Source organism: Misgurnus anguillicaudatus, chromosome 8, assembly GCF_027580225.2.
Source record: "Misgurnus anguillicaudatus chromosome 8, ASM2758022v2, whole genome shotgun sequence".
Classification (NCBI taxonomy): domain Eukaryota; kingdom Metazoa; phylum Chordata; class Actinopteri; order Cypriniformes; family Cobitidae; genus Misgurnus; species Misgurnus anguillicaudatus.
In genome coordinates, this window is record NC_073344.2 from 14867102 (window position 1) to 14886549 (window position 19448).

General features: G+C 34.9%; 1 protein-coding gene across 9 annotated transcripts in view; it reads left to right on the top strand.

Annotated features, from left to right (window-relative positions):
• The window catches only part of cadpsb (Ca2+-dependent activator protein for secretion b), a 129493-nt gene that overhangs the window by 65411 nt on the left and 44634 nt on the right, over positions 1-19448 (top strand). For 7 of the 9 annotated variants that reach the window (XM_073870382.1, XM_073870386.1, XM_073870383.1 and 4 more), the window contains exons 8-13: positions 2327-2466; positions 4569-4635; positions 5251-5359; positions 5468-5680; positions 15300-15436; positions 18151-18338. In XM_073870382.1, coding sequence (XP_073726483.1) covers positions 2327-2466; positions 4569-4635; positions 5251-5359; positions 5468-5680; positions 15300-15436; positions 18151-18338 — 854 coding nt within the window. Of the gene's footprint in view, positions 1-2326; positions 2467-4568; positions 4636-5250; positions 5360-5467; positions 5681-11070; positions 11083-15299; positions 15437-18150; positions 18339-18747; positions 18850-19448 lie in introns of all 9 variants that reach the window. The other 2 variants (XM_073870379.1, XM_073870378.1) reach the window with 2 other exon arrangements.

The following is a 19448-nucleotide window of genomic DNA, read 5'->3' on the forward strand; positions in this document are numbered from 1 at the left end:
TTAAAGGGACATTTAACTTTTTTTGAAAATATACTCATTTTCCAGCTTCAGTAGAGTTAAAAATTTGATTTTTACTGTTTTGGAATCCATTCAGATTATCTCCGGGTCTGGTGCTACCACTTTTAGCATAGCTTAGCATAATCGATTGAATCTGATTAGACCATAAGAATCGCGCAAAAAAATAACAAAAAGAGTTTGGATATTTTTCCTATTTAAAACTTGACTCTTCTGTAGTTACATTGTGTACTAAGGCCGACAGAAAATTAAAAGTTGCGATTTTCTAGGCAGATATGGCTAGGACTATACTCTCATTCTGGCGTAATGATCAAGGACTTTGCTGCTGTAACATGGCTGCAGCAGGCGTAGTGATATTACACACTGTCCGAAAATTGTACCCTGCCATTGAAAGTTAAGGGCATCGCACACCGGCCGCGCCGCTCAGCGCTGCGCCGTTCTAAAAAAAATCAAACACATTGTTTTCTATGAGTATACGCACACCGGCGCCGCCAGGTGGCGCCTGTCCGCGCCGCCCAGCTGTGACTCAGGAAGTTGCTCAAATCCCTTTCGCGCTACAGAGCGCCACTCACATAGTTTAACATCAAATAACATCATATTTGTCCAAAATCATTAACTCATTCACACATTGACGAGTTATCTCGTCATTTATGAGTTCATATTTAACTAATAAATATGCCTTTTTGGACGAATTTCAAAGTGAAAGTGTAATAACCGCTTTTATCCACCAGATGGCGCCAAAACGAATTTATCAAAAACGGATGTTAAAAAGATTTTAAGATTTATTTTAACTGCCTTTATGTTTGATAGTCATTCTGAGTCTGATCTCTAACATAAATTCCTTTACAAAAACGCAATTTTTAAAGCTTTTTGCTCAAAATGTTGTATTTTTGAAGAGAAATATCGATATTTCAGTGGTTAAATTAAGTAGAAAAAGTACATTTATAATGAAAGGTTTTTTCCCCATTTTGTTTGTTTTTTGTTTGTTTATTGTTTGTTTGAAAGCAGAGGGTGTGTTCTTTAATTTGATATAATTTGTATGTTTATATATTTATAGAAGAAAATTTTTCCTGCAAGGAATTTTGTGAAAATTTTGTTAAAATCACAAAAATGCAGGTGGGCAACTTTTCTCAAAAAGGCTGGCGGTGAATGAGTTAATGTTTAACATTGACTGCTAATGTATATTTTGCATTTTGAAGTAGATGCTATCTGAATAAGCTTGCGCTATTTAATGTGCACTTCCGGTGTACGATAAGCTGCGCAGCCGGTGTAGGACCCCCTTTACTAAAGGGACTATTTCAAAAAAAGTGGAATGTCCCTTTAAATATACTTTCACAAACAAGGTTACATAAGCAAAGCCTGTTGCATTTGGGTTAAAGACTACAACATTAGTAGTTATCCGTACCGATATCCTCGTTATGACCAATATCATCTATTTCCCCTCCTGAGGTCCTCTAATTACCAGCTGCTTATGTGTTTTTGATGTGACTAATGCCGGATGTTGGGTTTAGACTTTATAAATGTGTCTTTGCGAAGGCCATGGTAGGCAGGCATCGCTAAGCCTTTAACTCTGCTAAGAAATAGATTACGCCAACTCATCAGAGAGAGAGAGAGAGAGAGAAAACCAGAATGAGCAGACAGCGGAGAATAAGAGAGAAACTCTCAGATAAGGTGCCAAAAGAAGAACAGCAGCTTCTAAGTGTCAGAACAGAGGCATGAGCCAAAATTAATGGAGTGTTGAGATTTTTTCAGAAAACGCTGACTGGTGAAATAACATGACATTATCGGCTAACACACACAGACTCGGGATAGTTTCACACGCTCGCATAACCTGTTTATCCTGTTATTGAATTCTGTGTGTGTGTGAAAATTAATTCGAAACGTTATTAAGGCAGAGATGCTTGCAACAGGATAACAGTAAATGTATGTATTTATGCATTTAATTGTAAATTATATTCAAACGTATGGATTTAAGCACGTTTTTGAATTATAATGATTATATTTAAAACACCACGCAGAGAAAAATATTTTAGATGGCTGCCCCATGGCTGATCTGTGGCCTCTGCCTTGTCTACAAGGTTACCACCCACTTACCTGCTGTAAGGCTTGAGTGAATATTACATCTCCTAATTAATATTCATGAGTCAAACTAATAAGAAATGCATTCCCCCAATGTGTTTTCAGATTGTTACACACCTCAATTCAGAGTACAGCATATGCCCATTACTGTTCCCTTGAAAGTTGTTTGGACTCCCATTCGATGCTTGCTAAGTCTGGTCCAGTCTAATGTTTTTTCATGTTCAATGATTAGGTTGTCCTTCACCCAACTCCAAACAGCCCAAAACAGGCAGAGCTACATAAGATGACCGTGACCAAGGCTTGCCCTGATCAAGATCTGAAGATCAAACTCGCTGTCCGCATGGATAAGCCGCAGAACATGAAGGCTTGTGGGTAAGAGATTCAGTTTTTATTGAGTATTTGCCAAAGGTAAAGAAGACGTCTGTGATGCTTTTGGACCTTTTATTCCTTCAGTGGCATTAGAAAATGATTTAAAGGTCAGGAAATACTTTAACCAACCAAAATATGTCTAGTTTCTTCCACTTTGCCTCCGTCTTACTTTAAATAAACCACTTTAATTCACTATTTCCTTGACATAATTGTTTATGTTTGGGGATTACGTGTAAGATCACTTTATTTAGTTTACCGTATTTTCCAGACTTTTTTCATAGTTTGGCTGGTCCTGCGACTTATGGCGCTTTTCCATTGCATAGTACCCCACGGTTTGGTATGGGTTGGGTCAGCTTACTTTTGGGAGGTTTCCCCTGGGTTCAGTTCGTGGTACCCGATACTTTTTTTAGTACCACCCCGGTCGGGGTTCCAAGCGACCCGAGCTGATACCAAAATGTGACGCGAAAACACTGTAGATCACTGATTGGTCTGAGAATCGTCACTACCAGCTTCATCGCTATAATGGAAAAGATTAGCTTTACCTTCATGCTAGCTTGTCTCGAGTAAACCTGTTGTCATCTGTGCTTTGCTGTAAGTTCCCAAACTCTCTTTTAGAGATGAAAACACCCACAGGTTGTGAATCAGGAACACCATAACAGTTTTTTTCCAGACTTGCAGTTTGTGGTGGCACATATATGCTTAAATGCAGATTTAAATGAGGCTCAGCGAAGCGTCGACTGATGCCACGGGTGTTTGTACAGAAACTTTCATGTGAGACAAAGGTAGTGATCAACGCAATGTGCAAACATGATGTCACAGCAGTAGGCAGAACAAATATAATGACACGCCTATAATCCCTCCCCTCCGAAGTGTTACTAAACTCGATGGAAAAGGTAACCAAGCCAAAGTGAGGTGAACTGACCCGACCTGACCCAAACCGTGGTGTACCATGCAATGGAAAAGCGCCATTATACTCAGGTGCGACTTGCAAGTCAATATGAATTAATTTTGACACATATGAACCAAGAGACAACATTACCGTCTGAGTCCGCTATATGCTGCTCCTGTATTTATGTAATTCAATGAATTCAGTGATGTGGAAAGACGAGCCTGCAAACTTGATGCACGTTGGCTTGTGTTCATTTAGCCTATTCAGCCTTCCAGGTATGTTCAGTATGCTACTGTGTATCGTGTAAATAACTGATAATGTTACGTTAACGTACGGACACTTATTCAGCCTGCTCTTCTGTGTGCTATTGTTTAGTTGAATAACTTGCCTTTTTAGATTAAATTTCTGTTCTTCAGCTGTGATTTTGTGAAATAATTTTCTAAATAAATGCGACGTATTGTCCACTGCGACTTATATATGTTTTTTTGCATTCATGATGCATTTTTGATTGATGCGACTTATACTCCGGAGTGACTTAAGGGCGATTTATAGTCGTGCGTAGGTCCTACGCCGTAGCTACGTAGGCTATCCGTAGCCTGTGCGTAGCTCTGCGTAGCCTGACGCGCACCTCACAAAATTTCTAACAGCGCGTCGGCTCTACGCGGACCGTAAGCGTTGTGATTGGTCCACCAGAACCCCTCTCGTCAGGTAAAAAAAACTGAGTCATAGGTATTTCCGTTTCAGACGGTGAAAACAAAGATGAGCCAAGTTGAGGAGTGATTTAACTCAAACTGCAACATAAGTCGCTGTTTATTTACTTCCATCATTGCTGGTCTTCTCAAATCATACACAACAAGTTGCTATTTCTTCTTCGTTTGTGGGTTAACTTGTCAAGCTTCTTCTTCTCTGACGGTCGCACTGCTACTGTGGTTACACGCGTGGATGCTGCCTACCAGCGGTTTCCGCGTGTGTTTGCACGTCGACGCGGAGGACGACACAAAAGTATAAATGAAAACCGACGCGGAACCTACGCCGTCGCGGCTACGCCGTAGGACCTACGCACGACTATAAATCACCCTTTATAGTCCGAAAAATACAGTATTTGTGGATACCAGATCTGCTGTTTCATTATCATAGTTGTTCCGTGATTTTGTTGTCTTTTTTGTTTTAAGGAAATCAAATACAGTATTGACTAAATCTGTGGTTATTCCTTTAGGTATTTATGGGCTGTTGGCAAAAATGTTTGGAAACGCTGGAAGAAACGCTTCTTCGTTCTGGTACAGGTATGTCAACATGGCGTAACTTACAGTGCATTCTAAGAATACATTTATCCCTGAAAACTGAACTTGTGACCTTGGTTAGGGCTGGGCGGCAGCACAGTATATTTCATTGTGACGTTATAAAATGTCACCCGCAATAGATTTTTCTATTACATGCATACTGCTTTATGTAAATAAGTGGGCGTGGCTATCCCACATGCAGTGGTAGGACAAGCAATCTATTTTATTACCCCTATAAGTTAAGCAGGCCTTACAACGTATGTCTGTAAAGACATGGAACCAGTGCACACAGTGATTGTATTTACTGCTATTTGTTACTTTAGTGTTGTTTATTTTTAGGAACAGTGATATTGTTACAATGAACTAAAATGACTCATACCGTAAAATAGACTATTAGTCTGTAGACAGTTGACCTGGACGAACTTGTTTTTTAAATGCATTCAAAAGATAAAATGTGCTCACTTGTACGACTATAATAATATCCTTGACTGTCTGGAATTACTTTTCAGTGGCTGCCAATGGAGAAACAAGTATTTCATGATGTAGTTATCAAGACTTTTACGTGGGTTGCATATGGAATATTAAACATTTAAATAATCTTGTATTCTTTTGCAATAGGTAAGTCAGTACACCTTTGCCATGTGCAGCTATCGGGAAAAGAAGTCAGAACCACAGGAGCTGCTGCAGCTGGATGGCTATACTGTGGACTACACTGACCCACAGCCAGGTAAACCATTCACATACCACATATATCAGCATGAATTTTTAGAGGAGGTATTGATGGTTGGTGTTAAATAAACCCACCTCCATTAAAGTAATCCTTGTTATCTCTTAGGTCTAGATGGAGGCCGGGCATTTTTCAACGCAGTGAAGGAGGGCGATACTGTGATCTTTGCAAGCGATGATGAGCAGGATCGCATCTTATGGGTACAGGCCATGTATCGAGCAACTGGCCAATCACACAAACCCGTGCCGCCCACCCAGGTCCAGAAACTGAATTCTAAGGGCGGAGCTTCAGCACAGATGGACGCCCCCATCTCTCAGTTCTGTAAGTAAACATCAGTAAAGCGTTACCTTACAGTGTCATTCAAGACGTTACAGCAAAATCTGAATAAGCTGATAGGATTTCTCCTCTAAACTCTTTAAATAGCATTTTTACAAAAAAGTTTTTACAGAAGACGAGGGGGCAAGTAAAATAACCACCGAACAAGGCCAACCTCATGCCAATGACTTTAACCTGACCACTCATGCACTATAACGTTGTGTCCGTGTTGACACATCCATTTATTGGTTATTATTGATCATAAAAAATTATGATTTCGGGTTGTTGTCATCCTAAAAATCGACCGTCTATTAGTGACGCCACCTAATCAATTGAATACAAATTGTTTGCTGCATAGTAACTTATAATGTCAGCTTGCATTCAGAATACTACACAAGTAGCAGGAAAAGGTAAGAGTGAGTGTGTAGAGTGAAGCAGTGTGTTTATTTCGATGTCGTTGTTGTGTATCTTTCAGTGTTTAAAAGAAAGTATTTGTAAGAACATATAGGTCCTAGAAACGGGCATGTTTATCTGTTATGGAGCATACACACCAGAAGCGAATTTAACTATTTGCGAGAGTAGATTATATACAAAGTCAATGCAAAGATGCTAATAGATTTTAACTCGCACTGTGCGATGTGAATAACGCGAATTGGGTGACGTGATTGCTGCGAAAACGTGCTATTTGCCTCAAATGCGTCTCCCGCGCAGGTTGAACATATTGGTAACACTTGAAGGGGTGTTCATAAGACATGACACCTTTATAATCATGACATGACACGTTTCATGAACTTGAAGGAGATTGTATGCACATTTATGACAATTGTCATTAAGTGTCATTTGTTCAATTATGTCATGTTTAATGCAAATATGACATTGTTTAAATTGTCTTTGTTACTTGACATAAACCAGTACATTATAACTTGTCATAAATCTGTCATAAACATGACATAGCAGAATAATTACCAAACCTAAAACACTACCTAGCTTTATGGGTTAACATTAAATGAAACTGTCATTTAATACTATGTCAAATAATTTTAAATACCTTAACAAAATGCAACAAACACGTCAAAAGATGATACTGTACTTAACTTTATGTATGTGCCTTAATATATAAAAACACTGACAACTATCAGAACTTGTTCTTCATCACACAGAGGGTTCTAAAGTTTTCTGAAATACTAACAAAACCTTTAATTAATTTCAGGTAATGATCTGTTTTTCCAGCGATAGGACCCAACGCTCCATGGCTTAACCCATTATTGTACTGTTTTCATTTAATTTTACGTGAATCGGTCTCCAAAGGCAATCAAATACAATTATATTAATTGTAATTACTATTATTATTATAATTATTAAATTATAAATTTTATTTCTTAAACCCCTGGAGGAAATTTAAAAAAACATGAACTGAAGAATATTCATGGTGCTGTTATAAAATTATTTAACAGAGTATTAAAAATTAGTGACATTATAATGACAAATTATATTTGTAGGCTACCACTGTAGTTGAGGTCAAGAAAAATATTTATGATGCTGTTATAAAACTATATGACAGAGTATTAACACTTAATGACATTTTAATGACAAATTATATTTGTACCACTGTAGTTCAGGTCAAGAAAAATATTCATGATGCCGTTATAAAACTATTTGACAGAGTATTAACACTTAATGACATTTTAATGACAAATTATATTTGTACAACTGTAGTTGAGGTCAAGAAAAATATTCATGATGCTGTTATAAAACTATATGACAGAGTATTAACACATAATGACATTTAATGACAATTCAATTTGTATCAGTGGTCAGTTATGTTGTCTTGGTAATGTCACGTTGTCACGACAAGTTATGATAACGTCAAGTAGTCATAACAAAGATATCTCAAAAAATGTAATCTTTGCATTTAAAATGACATTATTGAACAAATGACATTAATGACAGTTTTCATAAACGTGCATAAAATCTCCTTCATGTTCATGACACGTCTCACGTCATGATTATGAAGGCGTCAAGTCAGTCTTATGAACACCCCTTCAAGTAAAGTGTTACCAAAATGTTAACCTCAAGTGAAAAATTTGCATGACACGAACTTAAATCCCGCAAGTAATCTAGAGCAAGGAACTTGATGCTATGCGTTTGGTGTGTACGCAGCATTAGAAGGAAATCATTAATGAAAAAAAATATCACGAAATGTTAAAATCTCACTGTTTTACTCAAATATTGTATTTCGGCCATTTTAGTTGTCATGTATTGTCCTATAGTGTTGACGTGTAGGGCAACTCCCAAAATAAGATGGAGATATCTAGGCGGGCTATGACTGTAACTGCAGGTCTAATTCAAACAATGGTTTCTCTCGTACGCATTCAAACTTAATAAACCTTAAAACTTGCATGTATTTTTTTATTTGTTTAGGTCATAAATTACATCCCATGTTTTTAAAAAATAAAGCTCAACAGTTTTTACCAGCTTAAAAAAAAATCCAAAAATTAAACTATTACTTCACATTAACCTCAAGTCACTTTATATTATCTAAATAATAATAGATCCTGCTATTCAGAACCTTGTCTTTTGGTGTGCATCTAATTTTCACATCTGTCCAATGTTTTAAATCATAAAATGTCTATGAAGGAAATTTATATACTTTCGAAATAAATTCAACCAATGGAAGCACATATACAAAATCTAAGGATAGAGGTTCTGTGTTGTTTTTCCATTGATTTATTTGTCCTGTTTGTGAATGTTTGTTGTGGTCAGATGATTGCCTCACAAGTTCAGATGCCATTCAATTTTTTCTCACTGTAACACAGAGACCCTCTTTTGTCTGAAACATTATTACACTGTGTAAATGTTTCACCCTCCACCTTAAAACACCCTTAAGTGGTCTTGAATGGCACAGACTAGTGGAAAATACAACATACTACACACAGACTTTAGACTTCCCAAAATTGCTGCAGAAGGTTTTTGCAGATTCTACAATACTATGAAGGTTCTGAAAATAGTGTTTTAAATACATTAGGAAATATTTTTCTGATTGAATACAGAGTGCATAATAATGTTAAAAATATGAAATGGAATGCCTGAACACTTTGTTTTTCATACTTTTGCAGACAGTGAAATTTCATGCTGACAGCTTGAATTGTTGAATAACGATTGCTTTGTATTTTTGACTTAAATTTTACTGGATTTAGATTTTTGTACCGAATGCAGTACCTTCATAGAATGAATTTAGAGGCTGATACTGGCATGAAATAGATATTTGAGCATACAGCATTGAAATCTTTATATGTGAAGGTAAGTGTGTTTGCCAGTACAGTGTTAGTAAATGTATTAGTGAAGTTAAGTCTGCTTTAGATTATTTTAGTGTTTGGCAATCCAGTGCACCTGTGTGAGGCTCAGAATCCTGTCAAAATCATCTGCAGCAGACATATTTGTTATTTTTTTTTAAACTTATTTTCTTCTTTTTCTGTTCTTTTCTTTATATTTCTTTTCCTCCTTTTTGTCTTTTTTTATTTTTCTTTTTTTATTCTTGACTTTTTTCCTTTTTATTTTCTTTCTTTTGGATCTTTAATTTTCATCTTTTTTTCTTTTGCTAACCCCTTTTTTTCTTTTCTTTCTTTCCTCTTTTCTTTCTTTCTTTCTTTCTTTCTTTCTTTCTTTCTTTCTTTCTTTCTTTCTTTCTTTCTTTCTTTCTTTCTTTCTTTCTTTCTTTCTTTCTTTTGTATTTTTCATTTTTCTTTCTTTTATTCTCTCTCTTTTCTTTTCTTTATTTCTTCCTTTCTCTCTCTTTCTTTCTTTTTGGATCTTTCCTTTAGTTTTTTCTTTCTTTTTCTTTTTTAACCCTCTTTTCTTTCTTTCCTCATTTCTTTTGTTTCTTTTGTTTCTTTCCTTTTCGTTTTTTCTTTCTTTTTCTTTTGTTAACCCTCTTTTCTTTCCTTCTTTATTTCTCTTTCTTTCTTTTTTTGTATCTTTCCTTTTGTTTTTTCTTTCTTTTTTAACCCTCTTTTCTTTCTTTCCTCCTTTCTTTCTCTTTCTTTTTTCATTTGTATCTTTCCTTTTGGTTTTTTTCTTCTTTTTCTTTTATTAACCATCTTTTCTTTCTTTCTTTCTTTCTTTCTTTCTTTTGTATCTTTCCTTTTCGTCGTTTCTTTCTTTTTTTGTTTAACCATCTTTTATTTTCTTTATTTCATTCCTTCTTTCTTTTTCTTTCTTTTTGTATCTTTCCTTTACTTTAGTTTTTCTTTCTTTTTCTTTTGTTAACCCTCTTTCTTTCTTTTTTCTTAACCCTCTTTCTTTTTCTTTCTTTCTTTCTGTTTTTTTCTCTCTTTCTTTTGTATCTTACCTTGATGTCTTTTTTCTTTTTTCTTAATCCTCTTTTTATTTCCTTCCTTCTTTTTTTTTCTTTTGTATCTTTCCTTTTTTGTTTTTTCAACCCTCTTTCTTTCTTTCTTACTTTCTTTATTTTTTTCTTTTTTCTTTCTTTCTTTCTTTCTGTGGAATCTTTCCTTTTTATCTTTTCTTTCTTTTTCCTTTCTTAACCATCTTTTCTTTCTTCTTTCTTTCTTTCTTTCTTTCTTTCTTTCTTTCTTTCTTTCTTTCTTTCTTTCTTTCTGTTGAATCTTTCCTTTACCACTTTTCTTTCTTTTTCTTTTCTTAATCCTCCTTTTTATTTCCTTTTTATATCTCCTTTTTTTTCTTTCTTTTTCTTTTCTTAACCCTCTTTTCTTTCTTTCTTCTTTCTTTTTTTTCTTTCTTTATTTCTTTTGTATCTTTCCTTTACGTCTTTTCTTTCTTTTTCTTTCATTAACCCTCTTTTTCATTTTTTCTTCTTTCTTTCTCTTTTTTATCTTTCCTTTTCATTTTTTTCTTTATCTTTTCTTAACCCTCTTTTCTTTCTTTCTTTCTTAGTTTTTTCTTTCTTTTTTCTTTTTTTCTTTGTTTCTGTTGGATATTTCCTTTATGTCTTTTTTTCTTTTCTTAACCCTCTTTTTTATTTCTTTTTGTATCTATCCTTTTGTTTTTTCTTTCTTTTGTTAGCCCTCTTTTCCTTCTTTCTTCATTTTTTTCTCTTTCCTTCTTTCTTTCTTCCCTCCCTTCTTTTCGTCCTTTGTTTTCCTTCCGTTTTTCCTTCTTTCTTTTCACTCTACTTTCTTTTGTTCTTTTGCCTTTCTCCCTACTCTAATCTGACCAGCCACCAGTTCAGGCTACACTATTCATGTCAGTACAGGTGGTTGTATTTTACGTTTTTCTTCGTTCATGCTTTGCTTGTACCCTTCTTTAGTCCAGCAGCTGTAGTGGAGTCAGGGTTTTCGTGTCTGCTTTTTTCTTCAACCTTGTTGCTAGTCTTTATGTTATTCTGGTTTGTCCCTTCTTACCCTGCTGTCTTCTAGCTGGACTCAAGGGTAAGTGCTAACCTGTTAGCTAGCACCAGTCAGATAATTCTAAAACCATTATCTGACCAATGCAACGTGTTCTCTTTATCCTTTTTTCTAGTTCTTTTTCTGCTCCTTTCAAATCTCACTTCTCATGCTTTAGACATATAAGTAGATTATTTACCTTTTTTGTTGAACTATTTTGATGATAGTTAAAACTACAATCCTTCATTATTCTTGCCAGTTTAGGTTGCATGTAAATTAGTGCGTTTGTTTGCGTTTATTATTTAGGTAAGTTAATATGATTTTTGTGCATAATTGCCTTCTCTACATAAACATCACTGGCATCAGAAGACCCCTCAGAGTAATGGAGTTGTGTTGACGGTTACACTAAAGCAGATCTACTACATTTTGTTATTTAGCAATAACATATCAAGAAAAGATTTATATATTGGAGATAAATCCAAGCCAAATTTTCAATTCAAATTCAGTTTAATCAGCACTAAAGACCCTATGGAATCAAAATTACATTTATGTGGTATTCAGTTTAGTTTTACATGAAAGTGAATTTCACCTTGTTTAATGAAAGTTTTTTAAGCTTTGTCAGACTTAAATGTACAATTTACAGTTCTTCTTGGAAGAATAGACCAAAATATTGATGGCTCACTTTACAAAACCCTCTAAAACCTCTTGCAAGAAGGTGTGAGCATTTCAATATGTTTGTACTGTAAACTGTTTAAATAGAAAATATATCTACAAAAGCAAAAGCATTTTTTAAATAATTTCATGGGGTCTTTCATTTAAATGATAAAGCAAAGTTGACGCATTACAGATTCTTGACAGAACAGACTTTACTCTTGAGGGTTCATTTGCCTTTAAACTAATTTCTTTATTTTTGTACTTGCTTAAAAGAGTTGGCAAATATGTAAGTGGAGTATTCTGAATGCCAATGTGAAGGGGCAGGTGCTGCCGTACCCTCCTCACCATGTAATACTCCTGATTGTTTAGTCCAAAAGCTAGGGCCTTTTTAAACTAGCCCCTAAACCCAATGTAGAACTTAGCAAAGGTCAAGTCCATTTTTTGCACCTGTTTGTTTTGATTGCCCTTACTGCTTGAGTAGGTGAGCATTTTGATGTCATGTTATCCATTCAAGTGCTGATGGAAAGACAAGTTCATTTTCTTCCTTTTTCTTACTCGCCATTTTTCCAGAGAATGAATTAATCACTTTTGAGCCTCTGTTAGCTTCATGCTAAAGCCGTGCATCTGCACCAGAACAGTAATGCTAGCATGCCACTGAAGTGGCTTGCTTGTCAGTGTGCTCGGCGGCCTTTATGATCACACTGAACATTTTCTCCAGTATTGTCAACTTGCAAATGAGAAACATACGGAATGCTAATGGATAGACATTTTTTTCCTGTTCTTTTGTCTTGCATGACATTTGTAAAGCACAGCGAAAATGTCTCGCCCTGCATGTTACAAACTTCCATTTTCAATGAAATAACATATATAACTATTCAAAAATAACCCTTTCCGTTAGACAAATCACTTACCATATTAGCAGCACTGTTGGCCGTATTCCTACACTGACAGAAATAAAGGTACAAAAGCTGTCATTGAGACTGTACACTAATATGTACATTTGATGACCAACATGTGTACTAATTTGCACCCTGTACTGTAGGTACAAAGGTGTACTTTTTGAAGGGGTACCGCCACAGTGACAGCTTTTGTACCTTTATTTCTGAGAGTGTATATGAATGGTTTGTGCATAAGCCCATTTAAAACCGTGTGGTGCTTCACTGTGGAATTACGGTGTTGTATAATTATGAAATGTAAAGTATGCAAATGAATACAACACCCTGTAATTAGGGCACCATTTTAGGCCACCAGTATAATTTTCGTATTCCTTCTTTCAATTTCATAGTTCCTATAACTCATACCGTCTGTTATGTTATCATTAAACTTATACTTTCTTTAGTTCTATTAAATACTGAAATGCTTTTACCTACAGAGCTTTTGCCATCTGCCAATGTTTATCTTTTATCCGTTCATTAAGTTTGTCGTTTAATTATCCTCTATCTACAGTGCGTTATTTTCTCACATAATTTTTTATTTCTTGTCCTTTTCGTGCCTCTATTCTTTCTTTTTTGTCTTATGTTTTCATTTTAGCCTATAGCAAAACTATATCAAAGCTTTACATAACCCCGTCCACGTTTCTCTATTTAACCAGGTCCAAACAATATGTTTTTGTATGTACTTAAACACTTAATTTTAGCCCTTTGTATTCACAAAAAAGACGTGAGATCTTTGTTATTATCTTGAGACACATACCCCTCTCATGTTCTCCATTTTTCCAACATTCGTGCAAACCATCACCAATTCTTTCACTAATTCAGTAATTCGCCAGAGGACCAATTTTTAGGAATAAGTCCAGGTTTTTATTTTTTCCTATACTATTTTTGTTTTAACTTACACAGTTGGGGTGGAGTATGAGAACACATTAAAAATCTAATTCAGATTTTACTCAAATTTTTATGCAGATAATACCATTAATATATCATTTATATCAAATTGGAAATTGCAAAATAGAATAATTCTCACTAGTGCTCTCAGATGCCACCATATACTGTATTTGCATATGTTTTAGGCATTTTGGTCATATTTAGCCTATAAAACAAACCCTATCTCATTGATATACAGTAGTATATTTAAGAAACCCCTTCATAGCTATACCATAGCCATTTTGGTTCCCCAAACAACCTTTTGTAAAGAACCATTTCTATCTTACAAAAAATAAGCTCACTGTTCACCCAAAATGGTGTCATTGGTGACTCGCCCTCGTGTCGTTCAAAACTCGTGGGACCTCCGTTCATCTTCGGAACACAGTTTGGGATGTTTTGGGTTTGGTCCGGGAGCTTGTTGGCCCTTCATTGAAAATCTACATATGGTATACTGTTCATGTCCAGAAAGGTATTAAAAACATCATTAAAGTAGTCCATGTGACATCAGTGGGTCAGTAAGAATGTGTTAAAGCACTGAAAATACATTTTGGTCCAAAAATAACAAAAATTATGACTTTATTCAGCATTGTCTTCTCCTCCGCGTCTGCCGTGGAGCGCATGCGCGAGACCAAAGTCACGTGACTGCAGTGACACGGCTGACGTGTTATCTGGTGCGCCCCAGCTGGGTTTTTTTATGCGCCCGGGCTTCCTTTACAGTCTGAGGAAGACGCACGCTGTAAGTTTAAAAAAAAATGTGCAAACATGTCTAAGGATAACAGACGCGGAGAAGAAGACCATGCTGAATAAAGTCATAATTTTTGTTATTTTTGGACCTAAATGTATTTTCGATGCTTCAACGCATTCAAACTGACCCACTGATGTCACATGGATGTTTTTAATACCTTTCTGGACATGAACAGTATACCATATGTAGATTTTCAATAAAGGGTCAACAAGCTCTGAGACTAAATATAAAACATCTTAAACTGTGTTTCCGAAGATGAACGGAGGTCTTACGAGTTTGGAACAACATGAGGGTGAGTCATTAATGACATTATTTTCATTTTTGGGTGAACTATCCCTTTAAGAACAAAAGGAAATGTATCTAATCTTTCCGTAGGTATAACAAAAGGCAAAGACACTTTTTTGCAACAGAAAGGTTCAGCGGATGTTAAAGGTTCTTTATGGAACCATACAGCCCAACAAAGACCTTTTAGGAACCTTTTTGGACAAAGTTTCACTTGTAGTGTTAGATTATTCCAAAACTTTTTAGCTAATGTATCACCCCAGATTGTTTTTCAGGATTTTGTATTTTTACAAGCACACAATTCAGTTTTAATCATTCATCAATTGCGAATGGCAGAATCTATTGTATTCATATAAAAGAAAACAAATTCTAATTCATCATTTGGAAATTCCCCAACCTCCTTAAGTTCATTCAAACGCTTTGATTGCAAGAACATGAAGTGACCACGCCCAGTCCAGCTCATGCATGCACATCCAGACTGAATGTGAGCTGAGGGTTACCGCTCAGTACCACATCGCTAGATCCGATTGAACTCTGCTTGACTTTTGCTGCAAGTTGACAATGTGAAAGCTCAATGTTTTTGATTTGCCATAGATAACTCATCGCAGGCGTGTAGTTTTGTGGTGAAAAGAGAAAAAATCATTTTCTTTGCTGTATGCTAACTTACTTTTCCTTAACCCCACCCCCTCTCCCTTCCTCTCCAATGATTGGCTGGATAGATGCTGACAGAGCACAGAAGCATGGCATGGATGAGTTTATCTCAGCTAACCCATGTAGCTTTGATCATGCCTCCTTGTTTGAGATGGTGCAGAGGCTCACACTGGACCACAGGCTAAATGACAACTTTGCATGTTTGGTAAGTAAGCTCAAATGTACTGGAATTTGAATCAAAGATTGAGAAATTAGGATGACAATGTCAAACCGTATAACCATAACACAGTTACAATGTAATTTTAAAAATATTTTATCCTATCTCGGCTTAATATACAGACAGCTACACTGCAAAAAATTATTTTCAAGAAAAAAAATTCTTCGTATTTTTGTTTTGTTTTCAGTAGACATATCAAAAATTCTTAGATTGAGATGCTTTTTCCTGATGAGCAAAACGACCCAAGAAAATAAGTACATTTTTTGACCAAAAATATCAAATGTAAGTGATTTTGTGCATAAACCAAGCAAAAAAATCTGCCAATGGGGTAAGCAAAAAAAATCTTGAACATTTTTCTTAAACGCTAAATTCAAGAAAAATTTGCTAACCCTATTGGCAGATTTTTTTGCTTGTTTTATGCACAAAATCACTTAAATTTGATATTTTTGGTCTAAAAACTAGACTTATTTTCTTGGGTCATTTTGCTCATCAAGAAAAAGCTTCTTAATTTAAAAAATTGTAGATATTTTTACTGAAAACAAGACAAAAATACTAAGAATTTTTTTCTTGAAAATCAGTTTTTGCAGTGTATAAGTAGGCCATTACTGCAAAAAATTACATTCTTAAAAAATTCTTAAATTAAGATGTATTTTCTTGATGAGAAAAATGAACTTGGAAAATAAGTCTAGTCTACCTTTAAGAATTTTTTGATAGTTTTACTAAAAACAAGACAAAAATACTAAGTAAGAAAGTCATTTTGCAGTGTAATAAGTTAAATTGACCTGCCAGACTGAGCAACACTGGCTTAACCAATGCCGTTAATTTGGAGTGGAAAAAATCTATTTGGCTGAGCACTTGCAGACTGGGAAATTGTTCAGTAAATCTTAAAAATATATATTTATATGTATAATTCCATTTGGGGATGCAGGATTTGCAGAAATGACACACTTAAGTTTGGAGGAATAGTTTGCCGAAAGTTAGTACAATAATTCATGTATTCACTTTAAAGCGCAATCCACAAAATGTTTGTTCAAAATAGACAAAATCAATATAATGCACTAGTGCACGCATTTTTATGAGTAAAATGTCCTAATTAAGTTTAGTGTTTAGACGAAAATATCAAAGTACAAAACAAGCAAAAAAATCTGCCAATAGGGTTTCTCGTGTTATTTTGCTTATCAAGAAAAAACATCTTGATTGAAGAATTTGTAGATATTTGTACTGAAAACAAGACAAAAATACTAAGTAAAAAAATCTTAGTATTTTTGTCTTGTTTTCAGTAGAAATACTTAAACATTAAAAAAAGGAATAGTTTTCCGAAAGTTAGTACAATAATTCATGTATTTACTTTAAAGCGCAATTCACAACATTTTTGTTAAAAATAGACAAAATCAATAAAATGGACTAGTGCACGTTCACAAAATATTTGGTCGAAACAGTATCCTTATCCCAATTCACAACAGTGAGCTTATAATAATGATTTATATTTTGAGCTGTTACACTGGAAAAAATGACTTTCTTACTTTTTTGTATTTTTGTCTTGTTTTCAGTAGAAATATCTAAAAATTCTTAAATTAAGATGTATTTTCTCGATAAGGAAAATGACCGAGAAAAATAAGTCTAGTTTTTAGACAATTTAAGCGAATTTGTGCTTAAAACAAGCAACAAAAAAAAATCTGCCAATGGAATAAGAAAAAATTTCTTAAAATAAGTTTACTTTTTTCATAAACACTTAATTCAAGAAAAATTTTCTTATTTCATTGGCAATTTTTTTTTTGCTTGTTTTATGCACAAATTCGCTTAAATTTTATATTCTTTGTCTTGAAAACTAGACTTATTTTCCTAGGTCATTTTGCTCATCAAGAAAATACATCATCATTTAAGAATTTTAAGATATTTTTTACTGAAAACAAGACAAAAATACTAAGATTTTTTTTTCTTGGAAATCATTTTTTGCAGTGTACAAGAAAAAAAATGCCAATAGAGTAAGCAAAAAAATCTTAGAACATATTTCTTAAACACTAAATTCAAGAAATATTTAAGAAAAATTTGCTTACCACATTGGCAGATTTATGCACACAATCACTTAAATTTAATATTTTTTGATAAATGTTCATTTTTTGCAGTGTATAAAAAAGTCCCACTGGCCGTATTTGATGTTTGCTACATTCACCTCCGATAAAGCAGGCGATAGTATTTCTGTAACATATCACTCGACACCCACCAATGAAACAACAAGAAGAAAAGCTTCGCGGGGATGCACTGCAAAAAAATTTTTTTTACTTGTTTTCAGTAAAAATATCTAAAAAAAATTTAAATTAAGATGCTTTTTCTTGATGAGCAAGAAAAAATAAGTCTAGTTTTTAGACCAAAAATATCAAATTTAAGTGATTTTGTCCATAAAACAAGCAAAAAATCTGCCAATGGGGTAAGCAAATTTTTCTTGAATTTAGTGTTTAAGAAAAATGTTCAAGATTGTACATCTTGATTTAAGAATTTTTAGATATTTCTACTGAAAACAAGACAAAAATACTAAGAAAGTCATTTGTTGCAGTGCAATGTTGACGGTCAACATATGTAAAGTCCAATAAGTAAGCAGTGATTTTATGTTTTAAACAGTGATGGCGATAGAGAAGCACAAGTTACAAACTGCATCTTTACTACACATTTCAACAATTCCAAACCTTTTGTTTGAATTATAGGGATGGTTTAGCCCAGGTCAGGTGTTTGTCCTGGATGAATACTGCGCTCGGAACGGGGTGAGAGGGTGCCACAGACATCTGTGTTACCTCGGTGACCTTCTGGAAAGGGCGGACACAGGGCACATGGTCGACCCGACGCTGCTCCACTACAGCTTTGCGTTTTGTGCCTCCCATGTTCATGGCAACAGGTACAAATTACAACGGATCATCACCTTACATACAGTATGTGATCGTAACTCACATGAGTATTCAGACATCCGACACACTGATACACAGTGTTACTTGGATGGTAAAAATTAGGGCAAGATACAGATTTAGAGGAAATTAGGTTAAAAGAAGGTGGGTTACCAAAAGGCCATCAGCACATTTTTTGCACACTTTGATTTACTTTACCGTTTAGCATTTTTTTTTCCTGTGAATGTTCTTTATAATTTTGCCAAATTTTGTTGTGTTTTTGTTCTCAATCATTATCATTTCTTTTCACTTTCCAAACCCTCAGCAGTATTCTTTCGTCCATTACATTTTCCATTCTCTCTTTTTGTTCTTTTACTTTCCAAATCTCATTGTGTTGCTCACTTCATTACATGTTCCTGATAGTCAGAGGGGGTCTGAGTTACAGGGGGCTGGCTCAAAGCCAGGAGGGACAAAGGAGTCTAAAAAAAAGAGGAAATGTAAAACACAACTGCCTGAATGTAAAAGGTAAGAGGGATTATCAAGGACATAATCACTTCAAAATATTCATTTTTAGACTGTACTGTAATGTGCCTCGTGGTTAAAATAATCATAGGGAAACCATTTTAAGTGCAATATATGTAGTTTCAAACAACTTAAACCAAACAATTTATGGTTTTACATACTACAAGATTGTTCTACACTGGTGCTATATAGCCCTTAAAGTGGTTTCTCTATGGGTGAACCACTTTTAGTGCTATTTATGCACCAACCATTCACAAGCCATGATTCTGTTCCCACTGACTTGTTGAAGATATATTTATTATTGTGCTGCGGCTGGGTGCGTATTAAATGTATTTTAATGTAATATGATGCCCGAGTGGAGTACTGTGACACGGATAGCTGTAAATTTAAAAAAATGGGTTGGAAACAATTTCCCCCTGGAGTATCACAGAAGGGTCCCATCTGCTAGGTACAAATACATTTATAGCCACCGTATTAGATTAAAGGAAGCCAGACATACTGTAGCTCCTGGTTAGATGTGCTCCCTGTACTCAATGTGCCAGGGTTTTATTTTATTGTGTTTTATTGTTACGGTGCGAGTATGATGGCCCACTGAAATGTTA